Raw genomic sequence first — 18,150 nt, 5'->3', positions numbered from 1 at the left:
TTTAAACAAAAAGGCAATAGGGCTGTGAGTGAAGTTTGTGTAAAGGGTTGATAAAGTGTATTAAAGTGTATTGATCATTAAAACTTTTTTTGTAGTTTTGGATAGAGTAGGGAAAATTTATAACCTCTATCAGGTTTTAATTGGTGTCACTGCTGAAGAGATTCACCCTTTCCATTTGTCCTGGTTACTATTGTTATTGAAATAGAATGTAAAGGGTGATCCAAAAATGTGAGCATTTTGAAAATGTTACCAATGTCAGGGTAAATCTTCTTTTAGAGAGTTGTCATAAAAAAAAGGAATAAAGGAAAAAATCATCCAATGGGAACACCTGGTCAGGTGACAACTAGTGTGTATGTACTGTATTATTGTGAGTTAGGGACCTCAAATGGTATGCTTCTTGAGGGCAGGGACTGATGTGAATGTACAATATATATGTAAAGCGCTGCGTAAATTGACGGTGCTATATAAGGACCTGAAATAAATAAAGTATAATAAATAAAAACTGTCCAAAAGGGTTTTTCTTCTCCCATTTAAGACATTTCCAAAAAGTTACAGTTGTCACTAGAATTAGGACAGACCAGCCTGGCTGTATGTTGTCTGAAACAGATCCACCCCTACTGCAGCCTCTCACTTTGTGGAATTTCTACAGTTATAATGTTACAGTCTGATCACTGGGGGAGAGGAGACCATGGAAGTGCCTCCTCCTGCCTGCAGCAGACTGATGACATCTCTGTTCCAGGATGAGGCACTTCCTCTGTTCCATAGCGCATAGCAGAAGGGGTCATACTGATTTATAACTTGTAAACTTTCTCCTAACAGGAAATTACTTTGCCAGAGATGCATTGTACGCCCACAATTACTCTCCTGCCACTGCCACTAGGACACGAACCATGTTTGTGGCACGGGTGCTGGTCGGCAACTTCACCAAAGGGGATCTTGCAATGAGAAGCCCACTTCAAAAAAGCTGGAGCACCGAGCGTTATGACTCCTGCGTGAACAGCATCTTCAGTCCATCCATCTTTGCGGTGTTTGAGAAATCTCAGGTCTATCCAGAGTACATCCTGGAGTATAAGAAGGAGAAGTCGGCCTGCATGATTAGTTGAGAGGGAGCTGTAATTTCAATGTATAGTTAATCTAATACAAAGAATGGTCACGTCAGCTGGTATGTCCAAACCCACTGTATTGTCACTACAATCAACTCTGATTTAATGGCTTGCTTTGTTTCTACCTACAACCGTTTCATCCTTAAAGGAGAAGTAGGGCCAAAACTCTGGAGGCCCTACTTCTCCTGAGGATCACAGGAGTGCACTTCTTTCTTCAATCCTGCGATCCATATTCAGGCCACAGTGGGCTAAAGCCTGCTGCTGGCTGACATCACTAAGCCGGTCCCTGGGAGGTTAATGTCAGGATCCACTCAGATGTCTGGACTGGCAGCTGGCTCAGCCTCTCAGCATACTGTCAGGAGCCTGAGCCAGTCTCCCCTGCCCCCTCCACAGCCCAGGGCTCCAGTGAGTGCTGGAGGGGCAGAGCAGAGAGCTGGTGACTTACTGTCACCACTCACTGCTCACTGAAGACCAAGAACAGAGCAATCAGTGGTCTGTGATTGCTCAGTTCTTGGTCTTAGAGGCAGCAGGGGACACATGCAGCATCAGATTGATTCTGCATCCGCCTAGGTGAGTATAAATGTTTAAGACTAATAAATGGTAAAGACTCTGGCTGCTGGAGGATTCGGGTTCATGTTATCACTAAGTCTAATTCAAACTTGCCCTTTTTGTTTTTTGAGCTGGACACTAAAGCTCTCCATACATGGATTGAAATTTGGCAATTTTAGCAGGGACTGACCAGATTTCAATCCATGTGTGGCAACTGTGGTTGAACAGAAATAGATCTACCAATCAACTTCTGTTCAACTGCCCTATCAGTATATTTGTGCTCCATCAACACTACAGGTTATAGGCTGCAGCACTGATCAGTGTATTCTGATGATAGGGAACTCTTTCTGCTGTCAGGATATAATCATTCAGTGGGGAACATTACCCCATCTACATCATCCCCATCCATGTGGATGTTCGAATCAAGTCAGTTTTTTTGATTCAAACCACTGGCTGAATAAAAAAAAACTGACACATGTATGGTCAGCTTAAGTTTTCTGGCAACCAGAATTGCATCAATCTGATAGCTGCTGGTTTGTAAGCTCTCATACTTCTGTAATTCATCCCTGTGATTTTACAAGTTTGAAGCATGTTGCCAGACATGTGGGAAATCTGATCTATAACATGCTAGCTACTGATATGTGAACTCCCATATTTCTGTAATAAAAGTGTATGTTAAAGTGTTACTAAACCCAGGACACTGCATTCACTATATCTGGTCTCCCAGGACCCTGCATTCACTATATCTGGTCTCCTACAGTTCACACAACATGGTAATAAAATTATTTTAATAAATATAAACTGCTAAATACCTTCTCTCATCAGCAGCTAGAGCAGTCTTGTGACTTCTATCAGTGTCCAGCAGAGCACTGGTTAAAGCTTGTAAGTGGAGTTTTCTTTCTGGTCTAGGAGGATGTAGAACTCCTGACCTCTGTCTGGACAGTGCTGATTGACCCTGTGCTGATCACATGCACTTTTCCCAAAACATTCCCAAAACCCCCCAAAAAACAAACCCTCTCTAGCAATACACACCAAACTGAGCATATGCAGAGTATCTCCACACAATATGTCTTATCAGGAGATAAGAACTAGACACTGGAAGAAGGGGTGGATCAGAGAAGAAAGGATCAAACAGATTTTTTACACAATGCAGAGGATTAACCCCTTAGGTTCCATAGTGAGTATGACAAGCACGATTTACTGCATATGCAGACTGATTCTACTGTTGTGGGTTTAGTAACACTTTAAACCATAAACTTTGTATTTTAGTTTTGGATGGAGTGTGGAAGGATAATACCCTCTGTCAGATTTTTGTCTCCTGGTACAGAAAGTAAGAGGAAATATAACATTTTTGAGAACTCACAAAAATAATTGAGTACGGTCCATGATACTTTTTTATTTGCATTATCATTCAGATTTTCATGACAAGCTTTTGAGGTGTACCCCCTTCTTCAAGAACCAAGCAGTACTCTCAGGAACAGGAGGTGAGGGGGAAATGTCCAATGGTAAAACCTGTTCTGGTGACAATTGCCACAGCGGACATATCATCTCACTTTGGAGAGATCTCCTCTTATTTGCTTCTCTTTCTTCAGGAAAGGAAGTGAAGGCAAGTCTCCCCGACGTGACACAGGGACCAAAGAATATACTTGACAGGGGTCTTAACTATTTCCTTTGCTATCCAAAAGTGCCGAAACATTTTGACTTTATGCACACTTCAACCAGTAGCAGTTGTATCATTTAGAACATACTGCCAGATAGAAACGGTGATACAGAGAAGATCTGACCCATAATGTGATACTTACTGATCTGTGAGTTGTTTGTATAGCTTACAACTGAACTTCAGGATAAGTAAACATTGTCTAAATACAAGAGACATGCGTATTCTTACATGAATCTTGGTGTGTTTTATGCATTTCTCCAGAGTGACACCCAGCGGCGGACTGACAACTCATGGGGCCCCCGGGCAATAGGGGATCATGGGGCCCCTGTGTCCTTGCCCAAACTCAAAAAAGCCTATGAAAAAGGTACCTGGGGCATCTCATGGGGCCCCCTACTGACCCCAGGCCCTCGGGCAATGCCCGAGTTTCCAAATGGTCAGTCCGCCTCTGGTGACACCTTACCTCTGTGTAGGAACTTCCACTAATAGACCAGTCACTGCTGCTCGGTCTCTTTGTGCAGGGTGACTGGTCTTGTCTCCGCCCACTCCTGTTGTATTCTGCAGGCATCCTGTAGTGGGTGGATGCAGCTGGGTCCCTCCCACAGCTCTGTTTTCTGCACAAGCTATGTACAGCACAGTGATGTTGTCATTGCTACTTTTACAAAGTAATATCCGTGTTTGTTATGGCATTTGATGCACACAAAGTAGATTTTAAATCTGTGTGTCTATTGAGGAATATATTTCAATAAAAGTTTTTTTGTATACAAAGCTCAACAGAACATAACGGAGGAAGAAGCAGTGTTATAGAATGTGATGTTACAGAGTATTATCGAGGAAGGAGCTGTAATGTAGAAAGTGATGCTGTGGAACTGAAGCTCAGCCATTGTCCCTGCAGCACCATGTGATTACTGCTAGTGGTTGTTGGATAATTGAGGTCCATGTGCTGTGATGATCCTCATTGTGGGACATAGGACGTTCTCAGTCTGAAGATCCATACACTACTGTTTCAGCAGTCTGAGTAAGACTCATCAGAGTCAGTGTGGTATGTACCAATAGTTCTAAGCTGGCCATAGGCATATTGAAGTAAGGGCAGGTCATCAGGAACCTGCTGAATTCTGATCCATGTTTGGCCATCCCTATTTGACAGATGTCAATCAAAATGGACAAAGTTGGAAAACTTTTGTCGATCAGTGGCTGCAGCCAATTGGCTAAGTTTTGTTGTCAAAACAATGTCCCAGTGGATGGAGGAATTTGATCTTTTTTTTTTCATTCAGCCCACTGGGCCAGTTTTAGAATTCTTTGAACTCTTTGAGTTTTCTTATACAGAAGAAGAGTTCTTAAAGTATAACTAAAAGCAAAACTTTTTTTTTGGATAGAGTGAAGATGGATTAGAACACCTGTCAGTTTTTATTGCTGTCTGTGTCACTGTTAGAGAGATTCACCCTATTTGTCCTGTTTCCCATTATCATTGAAAGTGAAAGTAAAAGAAGATCCCAAATTTTGGGTTGTCCCCAGAAAACAATAGTGGGAAAATGTTACAATGGAAACAACGGTTTTGGAGACCAGAGGGTCCCCAAGGAATTCCCTTAATTTGCAAGGATTTTCTCTCACTTCTGGTGTTGGTTATGGGACAGGAAGTGAAAGTAAATCTCCCCAAAAGGACACACATGGCAATAAATAAATAAATAAATAAACTGAAAGGAGTTATGGAGTGATTACCCACCCCCCTTACTCTATCCAAAATGGAAAAAAAGCTTTGACTATAATTCTACTTTAAACTTCATATTTTTGATCTGATTTTAGGTCACATGAGGCGTAGTGGTCAATTCACTAAAGGTTACGGCATGTGAGATGAAGGTCACGTGATTAATTTTTTGGAAATATCGCATGAGATAATAACAGAGTCAATTCATAAAACTAGAATATTGAATGTGAGGTAAATACCGCACATTTGTTGAAAAAAAAAAAAAAAAGCATGAGTTAAATCATTAAAGTCAATTCACCAAAAAAACACACATTCATTATTTATCACCAGGTGTTTGCTGGCGGTATTTTAGAAATGTACAAAATAACAATTAGATGAACTCTGCACTGGCTAGAAAGTGAAAAGTATACAATGTATCAGTGTGGAGATGTTCTCCTCTGAGAATGAAATGTTACAATAAATTGTAACATTTCACTAGAGGGAGATCGTTTTTGTGACAAACAAAAAGCACACTAGAATGTTTTCACAGTTTCACAGTATTGCTGTATATCTTTGGCTGCAGTGTTGGCCTGCAAAAAAAAAAAAAATGCTAAAAATAACTAAAAAAATTAAGAGCTAAATATTGCAAAACATAAATATTTAACGCACATGGAAAATAGCGCTTGATTGTTAGTGAATTGACCCCATTGTCTGTTTTATCCTAGTTTTGTACAATGCTGTGTAATATGTATGCACTTATCCCAGAGGTGTTCTATGTTATTTAGGTCAGGTGAGCGTGGAAGCAATTCAATGGTATCAATATCTTCATCCTTTTTCTTTTTTTAAAAAAAAAAAAGAAGCATACTAAAAGTATATTTGGGAGTTGGTGATTCCTGTACTAGGTACACGGTATGGTCCCTTGTCTTGTCACTCTTTAGCATGTTGCAAGTCATGGAGAAAATGAATCTATAATTTAAGCCTGCAGCAACCAGTCAGAGTCTTCCTTACATATGTACACGGGCAAGTGATTTTTCTCTGCTCCTGTTAATGTGAAATACTGCGGGAATACACTACAAGACATTTTATTGAAATGTAAATAAATAAAATGTTGACAGTTTCAATAAAGTAATTTTTCAATACAGATCGAGCATGCTTGTGTTGTGTTCTAGATTAAAGTGTGTGTATATATATATATATATATATATATATTGCTCACAAAAATAAAAGGCACAGTTTTAAAACACATCACATCTCAATGGGGAAAAATCTCATGCTGGATATCTATACTGATATGGACTGGGTAATGTGTTAGGAATAGGAATATAAGGATGCCCCATCGTTTGATGGAAATTAAAATGATCAACCTACAGAGAACTGAATTCAAAGACATCCCCAAAAATCCAATTGAAAAAATGATGCAGAAGGCTAGTCCATTTTGCTGAAATTACATTGCAGCAACTCAGAATGGTACTCAGTAGTTTGTGTGGCCCCCATGTGCTTGTATGCATGCCTGACAACGTCAGGGAATGCTCCTAATGAGATGACGGATGGTGTCCTGGGGTATTTCCTCCCAGATCTGGACCAGGGCATCACTGAGCTCCTGGAGAGTCTGAGGTGCAACCTGGTATCGTCGGATGAACCAAAACATGATATTCCAGAGGTGTTCTATTGGATTTAGGTCAGACGAGCGTGAGGCCATTCAATGGTATCAATTCCTTCATCCTCCAGGAACTGCCTGCATACTCTTGCCACATGAGGCCGGGCATTGTGCATCAGGAGGAACCCAGGACCCACTGCACCAGCGTAGGGTCTGATAATGGGTCCAAGGATTTCATCCTGATACCTAATAGCAGTCAGGGTGGCATTGTCTAGCCTGTAGAGGTCTGTGTGTCCCTCCATGGATATGCCTCCCCAGACCATCACTGACCCACCACCAAAACGGTCATGCTGAATGATGTTACTGGCAGCATAACATTCTTCATGGCTTCTCCAGACCCTTTCACGTCTGTCACATGTGCTCAGGGTGAACCTGCTCTCATCTGTGAAAAGCACAGGGCGCCAGTGGTGGACCGGCCAATTCTAGTGCTTAATGTGCTGGTAGACACAGCAAACCTGGCAATGGTACGTATTGATGTGCCATTCTGGAGGAGTTGGACTGCCTGTGCAACCTCTGTAGGGTCCAGGTATCACCTCATGCTACCAGTAGGGACACTGATCCTAGCCAAATGCAAAACTAGTGAAAAACAGTCGGAAAAGATGAGTAGGGAAAAAATGTCAGTGGCCTCCACCTGTAAAATCATTCCTGTTTTGGGGGTCATCTCATTGTTGCCCATCTAGTGCACCTGTTGTTAATTTGTTAACACCAAAGCAGCTGAAACTGATTAACAACCCCCTCTGATGCTTAACTGACCAGAACAATATCCCAGGAGTTTAATTGACTTGATGCTTTACTCTGATTAAAAAGTGTTCCGTTAATTTTTTGAGAAGTGTATGCAGTATATATATATATATATAATTTTTTTTTGTTCATTTAATTAAGACACGTGTCAGGTTATTTTTCCCAGTGTTCCATCAAGGAGATTTCCTTTTACTTCCTGTTCCTGAGATACAGCTAGAAGAGGTGATCTCTTTAAAATGAGGGCACATCTTGTTGCCATGTAACAGGTTTTTATACATTGGATGCTTTTTGCTCACCTCCTGTTTCAATGACAGTTGAAATTGTTGGACGTCCCATCACTTTCCAAAACTAAATTTAAAAAGTTTTGCTTTGCATATACCTCAAACCTGCATTCCTGGGGAAAATTCAAAACTACCCTTGCATTGGGGCTCTCCCTTCTCTGTAGGAGTTAAATGCTCATTTTGTCTAGGCTAGGGTAACATTGAAAAGCACTTTTACTTACCTTATCCCTCACTTCTCTGGTAGATGTTGCTCACCTTTGTCTGACTTTGGGTTGTGGGCGGAGCCTTGATGTCCTCACTTACAATGCAGGACTGCTGGTCCTGCATTGTATGTGATGATGTCATAGCTGCAACTGCCAGACAGAGCTCTAAGGGTAGGAGACTTCGGTGGATTGGTGGCACAGAGAGAAGGAACCTGCAGGAATGAGGGATAAAGTGAGAAAAACTGCACTGTACCCTAGAGAAAATGAGCATTTAACCCTTGCAGTGTGGGCCAAGCCCAGCTGCAAGTGAGGGAATGGAAACAGAAACACTGCACACCTTTAATATTTTGAACAATTGAAAACTCAGACATGATTTATGCAACAGCACTGTGATGGATTTGGTAAAATGCCTATTCGGCTTCCTGTTTAAAATATACATTTTATATATATTTACTTTTATACTTTTTTATATTTCTAAATATATGTGTTGTGCGTATATATTTTGTCTGCTGGGCTTTGCAGTCCTCCTTAACTTGTTTGTTCAGCGATGTTCTCAACCCCTCCCGTCGCTCTGTGAGTATTTTGCAGTTACGGCCTTGAATATGTGAGGGGGAGGGAAGAGATAATGGGCCTCAAGTTTCTGCACTTCTCCCATATTTCAGCCAAGCAAAATGTGCCTTTTAGAATGTGACTGTATTTACGTAATAGTGATGTATACCCTATTGTTCTCCTTGTATAAAAGGTTAAGCACTGCCCTGCAATAAACAGATGATGATGATGATGTGAAAGTGGTTATACTGGACATTTGTCAGTGTAATTATTTCGGCGTGCACGCAATCCATATCTCAAAATTAGGAGCAGCAGCAGACATTCAACCCTGAGCCCAATTGTGGTTCCCAAAACCTTTACAGCACTTCATGACTTAGTTACATAAGGTAGACAAACACCTACAGTATGTTTCACCTTCAGGCTTTTAAGAGTTAACCCCTTCACAACCAAGACCAAAACAAACCTTAAAGTTATATTAAAGGTTGATTTTATTTTTTTTTTAGCCCGGGTTCACACTGATGTGGCGCGGCACATCGCATGTGATTGGCACAGTAATCGCACCGCATTCCTGTGCAAATCACATGTGATTTCCATGCGGTACAAATTGAGCTATACATTTTGTATGGCTCAAATTGCACCACATCCGCGCCAAAAATATGCAGGACCCTTTTTTTGTCCGCACCAGAATCGGATCACATGGGTGTTCACACCCAATGCGATTCGATTCTACACATCGCACTGCGTTTTGAGAACTGATTTTGGGGTGTCGTTAATTTAAAATACACATCTGCAGCGGTTCGTATGAACGGGGAGCGAATATGATACGGTGCGGAAATCACACAGAAACCAGTGTGAATTCCGCACCGCATCAGTGTGAACCTGGGCTTAATAACAAACATGTTACACTTACATGCTCTGTGCAGTGGTTTATTACAGAGCAGCCCTGATCCTCCTCTTTTTGGGTCTCGAGTAAAGAACCTTGAGCCTTTACAGCCATGTTATTGCCCAAACCCAATTTTGTAATATTGACATATGTCAGTAAAACATACATATCGTCACAACTACTTAGTGTATCCAGCTGGATTGTACCTTGTGTTTTTTCAGGACAGATTGGGCTTTCTTTTGGTGAAAGAATGTTACCACACATTTCTTGATTTTGTTTTAGTATGAAAGCAAAACTGGCTCAAAATAGTAAAAAAAAAAGTCCTACCAAAACACACTGACACTAAATATAAAATCTTTTTTTTTCCTTACCTAAAAAAACACTGACCTTAACAATGCCACTAATGTTGATACTAACACTGCTGTTGCCAATAACTGGCACTTACACTGCCACTTATTGACACACTGACACCAACACTTACACTGACACTAAAGCTGGCCATATGGATCAAAATGTGCCCAGTTCAGCAGAAACCGGCCCGATTTCGATCCATGTGTGGCCAATGCAGTTCAACAGAATTTGATATACTGATCAGTTTCTGTTCAACCACCCAACTGAAAAAATGCTCTTTGATCAGCATCTGCAGCCAATGACTGTGCACTGATCTGTGTATTCTGACAGTGGGGGAGTCTCCCCCGCTGTCAGAATACAAAGAAACAGCAGGAAGGATTCCCCCCATCCGCCTTGAATGTGTGGATGGAGGAACTGGTTCAGTTTTTTATGTTCAGCCTACTAGCTAGTCAGCTTAATACCCGCTAAACTAGATCAAGTCATGATCCAGCTAATCTTTATTTTTTTTCAAACAGCCCGTTTTTTTACAGACATCCTTTGGCATGAGGAAGTAATATATTATATCTTTTCCTGGTCACAGAGGAGAAACAACACTGGGGCAGGCCTTTACACTGTAAATCACATTAATGATCATTGTGACTCTCTAATCACACTTATCACACGATCAGGATCCAGTTTTACTGGCTCCCCGATCATTAGTACAAGGCAGCTCAGTGTTAGTGCTGGGAGTGTGCGTGTCCAGAACAAACACAGGAACACATACTGTATATGCAATGCCCAAGAATAAAGGCCACTGCCTGGATGCTGCATATACAGTGCCTTAAAAAAGTATTCATACCCCTTGAAATTTCCCACATTTTGTCATGTTACAACCAAAAGCATAAATATATTTTATTGGGATTTTATGCGATAGACCAACACAAGTGGATGGAAAATGATAAATGGTTTTCAGATTTTTTTTTTTACAAATAAATATGTGAAAAGTGTGGCGTGCATTTGTATTCAGCCCCCCGGAGTTAGTATTTTGTAGAACCAACTTTCACTGCAATTACAGATGCAAGTCTTTTTCGGGATGTCTCTTCCAGCTTTGCACATCTAGAGAGTGAAATTTTTGCTCATTCTTCTTTGCAAAATAGCTCAAGCTCTGGCATATTGGATGGAGAGCGTCTGTGAACAGCAATTTTCAAGTCTTGCTACAGATTTTCAGTTGGATTTAGGTCTGGACTTTGACTGGGCCATTCTAACACATGAATATGCTTTGATCTAAACCATTCCATTGTAGCTCTGGCTGTATGTTTAGGGTCGTTATCCTGCTGGAAGGTGAACCTCCGCCCCAGTCTCAAGTCTATTGCAGACTCTAACAGATTTTCTTCTAATATTGCCCTGTATTTTGCTCCATCCATCTTCCCATCAACCCTGCCCAGCTTCTCTGTCCCTGCTGAAGAAAAGCATCCTCACAACATGATGCTGCCACCACCATGTTTCACGGTAGGGATGGTGTGTTCAGGGCAATGTGCAGTGATACTTTTCCACCACACATAGCATTTTGCTTTTAGGCCAAAAAGTTCAATTTTGGTCTCATCTGATCAGAGCACCTTTTTCCACATGTTTGCTGTGTCCACCACATGGCTTCAAGCAAACTGCAAATAGGGACTTCTTATGGCTTTCTTTCAACAATGTTTTTTGTCTTGCCACTCTTCCATAACGGCCAGATTTGTGGAGTGCACGACTAATAGTTGTCCTGAAGACAGATTCTCCCACCTGAGCTGTGGATCTCTGCAGCTCCTCCAGAGTTACCATAGGTCTTTTGGCTGCTTCTCTGATTAATGCTCTCCTTGCCCAGCCTGTCAGTTTAGGTGGACGGCCATGTCTTGGTAGGTTTGCAGTTGTGCCATACTCTTTCCATTTTTGGATGATGGATCGAACAGTGCTCCATGAGATGTTCAAAGCTTTGGATTTTTTTTATAACTGAACTCTGCTTTAAACATCTCCACAGCTTTATCCCTGACCTGTCTGGTGTGTTCCTTCACATTCATGATGCTGTTTGTTCACTAATGTTCTCTAATAAACCTCTGAGGGCTTCACAGAACAGCTGTATTTATACTGAGATTAAATTACACACAGGTGGACTCTATTTACTAATTAGGTGACTTCTGAAGGCAATTGGTTCCACTAGATTATAGTTAGGGGTATCAGAGTAAAGGGGGCTGAATACAAATGCACGCCACACTTTTAGATATTTATTTGTAAAAACTTTTAAAAAACATTTATCATTTTCCTTCCACTTCACACTTATGTGCCACTTTGTGTTGGTCTATCACATAAAATCCCAATAAAATACATTTACGTTTTTGGTTGTAACATGAGAAAATGTGGAAAATTTCAAAGGGGGGGTGGAGCTGATGGAAGTGATAAAAGTTCAGTTAGAGGAAATGGAGGGGTCTATAACCACAGAGGAGCTGGATATCACTATCACCTCTACCACAACTTATAAAGCACCTGGTCCAGACTTTATCTTATTACAAAATTTTCAGAGAGACCCTCTCTCCTTACTTCCTAACGGAGGCCATAGATGGGTCGAAAATTGGCCAATTTTCGCACCATTAGTGGGTTAATTGGTCGCCCGTTTTTTGGGGTTTTGGCACATTTTTTTATCGGTCAAGTTGGAAAATTCACAGCTGATTTTGACGATCGGCCGATTTTCCCGGCAATGATGGGCAAATCGGCCGATCGTTTTACCGATAAAAAATCTGCGCACGAGTCGTAACCTGCAAGAAGAAGAAGAAGAAGAAAAAGAAGAAGATTAAGAAGAAGAATTCCAGTCCGCTATTATATTTTATATGAAAAGTCTTGTGGTTGCAACAATGTGTCTATTTGTATTCTAATAAAAACATATGTATCCGAAATGGATACAAATGGATACATTGTTGCAATCGCAAGACTTTTTCATGTAAAATATAATAGCGGAGTTCTCTGCAAGGAACAGAAGTAATTATGGGGTTAAATGCTGGCCGTAGATGGGACGAAAATCGGCCGATTTTTTTACCGTTGGTGGTAACAATGGCCGATCGAACGACCGACTTTTTGTTTTTTTAATAAAAAAATGGCCGGTTTTCGACCTGTCTATGGCCTGTACAAGGGCATACAATGCACTTTCTGATGGTCACAACCCCCTGCCAGACATGTTGAGGGCACACATCACTGTTATCCCTAAACCAGACAAGGATCACACTCGATGCTGCAACTATTGACCGATTGCCCTTCTCAAAGTCGATCTCAAATTATTTTGCAAGATCATAGCAAATAGGTTGCTCCCATATTTTCCCGAGCTCATACATGCTGACCAGGTTGGCTTCGTCCCCTAGAGAGAGGCGAGAAATAACATGACGATGGTTGTTGACCTGATCCACTCTGCTCGATCAAGGGCCCAACCTCCCATGCTTTTGTTCACTGATGCTGAGAAGGCCTTCGATCGAGTAGATTGACAGTTCTTGTGGGCCACTTTGGAGCATGTGGGATTGGGTACTCATATGTCGACATGGATTTCTGCACTATACTCCCATCCTACGGCCGCACTGAAAATTAATTAAAATTGCTCAGATTATTTCCCGCTGTCCAATGGCACTCGACAGGGATGCCCCCTCTCCCCTTTAATTTTTATCCTCACTCTAGAGCCTTTTTATGTGTAGGGTATGATCCAACCCTGCCATAATAGGGCTCCAGCTATTCCACAATGACTACAAGATCGCTGCTTATGCCGATGACCTCTTGTTTAGCTTTACCAACCCAGAGACTACCCTAGCGGAACTGCTTTCCCTGTTTTCTACATATGGGGAACTTTCTTATTTCTGCATTAAATTTTCCAAATCTGTGGCCCTCAATATCAACATGGCAAAGGACTGTGTGGCGCATCTCCAGCACTTATATCAGTCAACATCCTCTATGTGCTACCTTGTTAGGAAACCAGAATACCCAGAGGAGCCCACACAGGCAGAGGGAGAACATGCAAACTCCAGGCAAGTGGTGGTGTGGTTGGAATTCAAATCAATGACACTAGTACTGCCAGGTGGAAGGGTTAACCATTTTAGCCACTGTGCTACCCTTAACCACTTACTCCCTTTGAACAGCTATGTGCCACAGTGGAGTATACTCCTCACCTTCTGTCAGTACTATATAAAATGTTGATCACACTGGGGGTAGACTTTTGTCCCTTCCTACATGCGCAAATGGGAGGCTGACCTGCAGATGTCCTTTTCAGAAGAACAAGTGAACTGGATCATTCAGTTAGCTCACAAATTCTCAATAGCTAATCATTTCCAAGAGCAGAGATACAAACTTCTGTCCAGGTGGTATAGAGTCCCAGTACTATTGAACAAATCCTACCCCTCAGTCTCCAGTTTGTGTTAGCGATGTCAGAGGGTGGAAGGCACTTTACTGCATATCTTCTGGCAATGTTCTCTGCTGACTCAGTTCTGGAGGGGAGTGAGGAGCTTAGTCTTACAGCTGGCCTCCGGTGTTCTGGGAACAGACCCATTGGCCTACCTCTTTCATATCAACTCTGTACCGCTACGTCACTATAGATGCTCCCTGACAGTTCATCTCCTGAATGCGACACGAGCATGCATTCCGGATTTGTGGAAGCAAACCTCTCCCCAGACCATGGGTCGCTGCTTTGTGAAGTTGAATGAAATGAATTCAATGGAAAGCCTTACTGAATAAGGAAGATGTTTTTTCGGGAGATGTGGCAGCCTTGGATGATGTATACTTGCTCGGCACAATATCTGGATGAGGAGCCCACCTCCTCTTTGAAGTAACCTTTGGCAAATTAGTCACCAAACCATATGATTGGTATTGGGGGGGGAGTAGAAGGAGCGGAGGGCCCTGTGCTACTCTACCCTTCCACCCCCCAGCTCTGCCTCCAGTAATCTCTGTAAGCCCCCACTCCATCTTCTCTCTCGTCTCCCTTTTTTTTTTCTTTTCTCCCATTCCCCTTTCTAGTGAGTTAAGAAGATTAGTGTTTTTTCACATTATTTTTCCCTTTTTTTTTCTTCCCTTGGTTCCATGATGGACTGATTCTGGGTTTTCAAATACAAAAGTTTGTCTTAGACTTTGTGTATTGCAGACTCATCACCCAACATTTCCTATATGAGTGGCTTTACAACAGTTTTATATAACAGATGGGATGTATATGACCTATTACTCCTGATCCCAGGAACTCTGTGAACTGTAAATGCCTTACAGCACATATAACTGTTTCCAAATGTATGCAGATCTTCTTTATTGTTTACTCTGTGATGGTACTCCTTGTACATGCACATTGTCTTCCTAAATAAAGAATTACAAAAACAATTAAAAAAAGTTCAGTTAGCTGGAGAACTGATAGGCTTTCCTGAAGAGATGAGTTTTCAGGGATCACCTAATAGCAGCCATAGTGGGAGACAGTCAGACAGATTAAGGCAGAGACTTCCAGAAGGTGGGAAGCTCTGGAGAAGTCCAGGAGGACAGCATGGAGAACAGACAAAGGAGCTAGAGAACTGGAGGTCTTGGGAGGAGCGGATTGGACGGTTTGGGTGATAGTTGGATCCATGTTTGGTGATGTAGCTGGGGGCTGAGTTGTGAATAGCTTTGTATGTTGTTGTTAGTATTTTTAATTTAATCCGCAGTTGGAGGCCAGTGGAGGGATTGGCAGAGAGGGATGGCAGACACTGAGCGGTTGGAAAGGTAGATGAGTCTGGCAGCAGCATTCATGATAAACCTATAAGGCCTATGAGAAGGGTGCTGCATTAGTCAAGGCGAGAGATAACCACCCCCCTCTGCCAATCCCTCCACTGGCTTCCGATTGCGCAACGGATCAAATTCAAAATCCTAACACTGACGTACAAAGCTGTCCAGCATACTGCCCCGAACTACATCACTGACCTAATATCCAAGTACCACCCAGCACGCACACTCCGCTCCACACAAGACCTCCTTCTCTCTAGTTCCCTGGTCTCCTCCTCCCATGCCCGCCTCCAGGACTTCTCCAGGGTGTCACCCATCCTCTGGAACTCCCTGCCCCAACCCATCAGATTATCACCTACTCTCCTCTCCTTTAGGCGCACCCTGAAAACCCACCTCTTCAGGGAGGCCTACCCCACCCCCTGCTAACTTGCCAACCTCCTCCACTCTTCCTACCACTCCATCCCCCACAGCTATCTCCTCCTGTGCCACCATCCCCTCCCTCCTAGATTGTAAGCTCCAAAGAGCAGGGCCCTCGATCCCCTCATGTTTTGCATTGTATTGTATTGTTATTGTTCTGTCCCCCATTGTAATGTACAGCGCTGAGCGAACTATTGGCGCTTTATAAATACTGTATAATAATAATAATAACCAGGGAGTGAATGAGTAGCTTGCTGGTTTTATTAGTTAAAAAGGATATTACGGAGGTGAAGTTTACAAGCTTTTAACAGTGATTGGATTTAGGACAGAGAGGAAAGGTCAGAGTCTAGAAAGAAAGCACTATTTGTTTGAAAATAATTCTATAAATGTAATTTGTGTACAGTGTTGCATGATCGCAGAATTGCCAGTTAAAGTAGCACAGTGCTGAATAGCAAAAATGGTTATGGGGGGGGGGGGGCAGCTGGAAACCTTCCAGAGGTCAAGTAGCATTTTTTGGTTTTGGTGCATGTTCCCCAGAGTAGTGCCCAGCCCGCATGTCATTATTTGACAATCCCCTGCCTGTTAGCCTAAAAAAATGGCCATTACTGGTTTTTAACAATCAGCTGCTACTGACTGTAAAATTCGCCATACCAGCCTCAAGCCGAACCTACGTATGTTCAGTTCATGTTTAGTAAAAGGAAAATGTTCAGACCTACAAGGGCTCTTGTACATGTGCAGCTGAGGCCATGCTATGTAAATTCCAGTGTCTTTCCCCTGCCTGGGAAGCCCAGGTGCTCTCCTAGACATGAATAGCTGTGAGTGTCTGTACTGGGGTACAAGAACTATCGGAAACAGAGTACAGGTGCATGCAAAAAATAGAACGTGCCATACGGGAGGCTGTATGCAGCATCTGAACTGCCTGTGCGGGGGGAAGACGCTGGCATTAGCTCTGGTTCACACTAAATGCAGCTTTGAAATTGTGCTACTTCACTTGAAGTAGCATGATTTGAAGGTTGGCGATCAGTGCGATTTGTACCTCCAATTTCACTGCAGCTTGTGATTTCATTTAACAGAAGTCAATGCAAGTCACAATGAAATCGGAAAAAAGTAGTGCAGGAACTATTTTTGAAATCACGCTACTTCAAGATCGCACTGATTAAGACAGGGCCATAGAAATACTTTGGATGCAACTTCAAGTAAATCGCATGCCGCACTTGAAGTTGCACAGGTGTGAACCAGAGCTAAACTTTATAAAGGCTCATGTGCAAGAGCCCTAAAAATGGAAAATAATAATACTAATAAACTTCAAAGTGTACAAAAGTGGAAAGACTTAGGCCCCATGTACACGGGACATTTCTGAATGATGGAAACTGCTGGAAAACGTAGGTTAGAAAAACTCTGTTTGCATAACATGTTTACGTGCGTTTCCGTTTAGAAGCATTTTTAAAGATAAGCACAGGAGAACCTCCCAAACGCCCAGAATGCCCTGAAAATTGGTAAATTAATAACTATTTCAGACTGTTGCAGAGAGATACAGAGAGTAGAAGCAGAGACAGCAGTATGTGTTGAGATAATTATGTGTGAGTTGCTCATTAACATTTCTTTTGTTTCCAAGGGTGGAAAGGTGTCTGGTGGAGGGAGTCATTAAGGTCACCTGGCAGGGGGTCTTCATGAGGAATTGGAGGTGTGAATGGTCATTAACATATCTTTTGTTTCCAAGGGTGGGAGAGGTCTGAGGTGTGAATTGGTCATTACAATGTGTGACTAGCTTGGTAGGAACTTCCTGTGTTCAGTGTTTTGTCCATCTGAGCACCTTGAAAACTCTTTGCATGCATTTTTCATGATAAAGAAAAGGCTCTGGGCAGCATCGGGAACTGAAAGAGTTAAAAGAAAAATTTCAAATGCAAACGCTTATAAACGAGATTTGCCGCGTTTACAAGCGTTTTGTGTTTGAAGCGCTGATAAAATCTACTCTTGAACGCAAGTTTTCTGCGTTAAAAAAATCGTCTGTAACCTCAAATGCCTGTAAATGAAGATTGTACATGGACACATAGGAAAACATTAGGTGAGTTCAAGAGCTGCTGAAAAAACGCAGAACAGCTCCCAAACGTGAGTTTATCAGCCGCAGTGTACATGAGCCCTAAAAGAATAAAGGAAAGAGACATGTAGAGACATGCTTGTAGACAGGAGATGGATGCCATGAAGACCATTATTCAGACACTTCCTTCTATGGGGTGACAACATTCTTCTAATTGTGCTCTTACGTTGTCACCCTGTCAGATGGGTGTCCTATGGAGGCTACAAATGGCCCTTTCAACACACGTTACACAGACAAGGACTACTATTTTCATTCT

At 42.1% G+C, this 18,150-nt stretch overlaps 1 protein-coding gene across 2 annotated transcripts in view; it reads left to right on the top strand.

Moving 5' to 3' along the window:
• The window catches only part of LOC149453084 (zinc finger CCCH-type antiviral protein 1-like), a 39,731-nt gene extending 33,597 nt beyond the window's left edge, over window positions 1–6,134 (top strand). For both annotated transcript variants that reach the window (XM_089688715.1, XM_089688716.1), the window contains one exon: window positions 820–6,134. In XM_089688715.1, the coding sequence (XP_089544841.1) occupies window positions 820–1,103 (284 nt within the window). In that variant the 3' untranslated portion in view covers window positions 1,104–6,134. The remainder of the gene's footprint in view (window positions 1–819) is intronic.
• Window positions 6,135–18,150: the final 12,016 nt, after the last annotated feature.

Source organism: Staurois parvus, unplaced genomic scaffold (assembly GCF_062004578.1).
Source record: "Staurois parvus isolate SC_StPar_1 unplaced genomic scaffold, SC_StPar_1.0 ptg000452l, whole genome shotgun sequence".
Classification (NCBI taxonomy): Eukaryota; Metazoa; Chordata; class Amphibia; order Anura; family Ranidae; genus Staurois; species Staurois parvus.
This window is presented reverse-complemented; position numbering and strand designations above follow the sequence as displayed.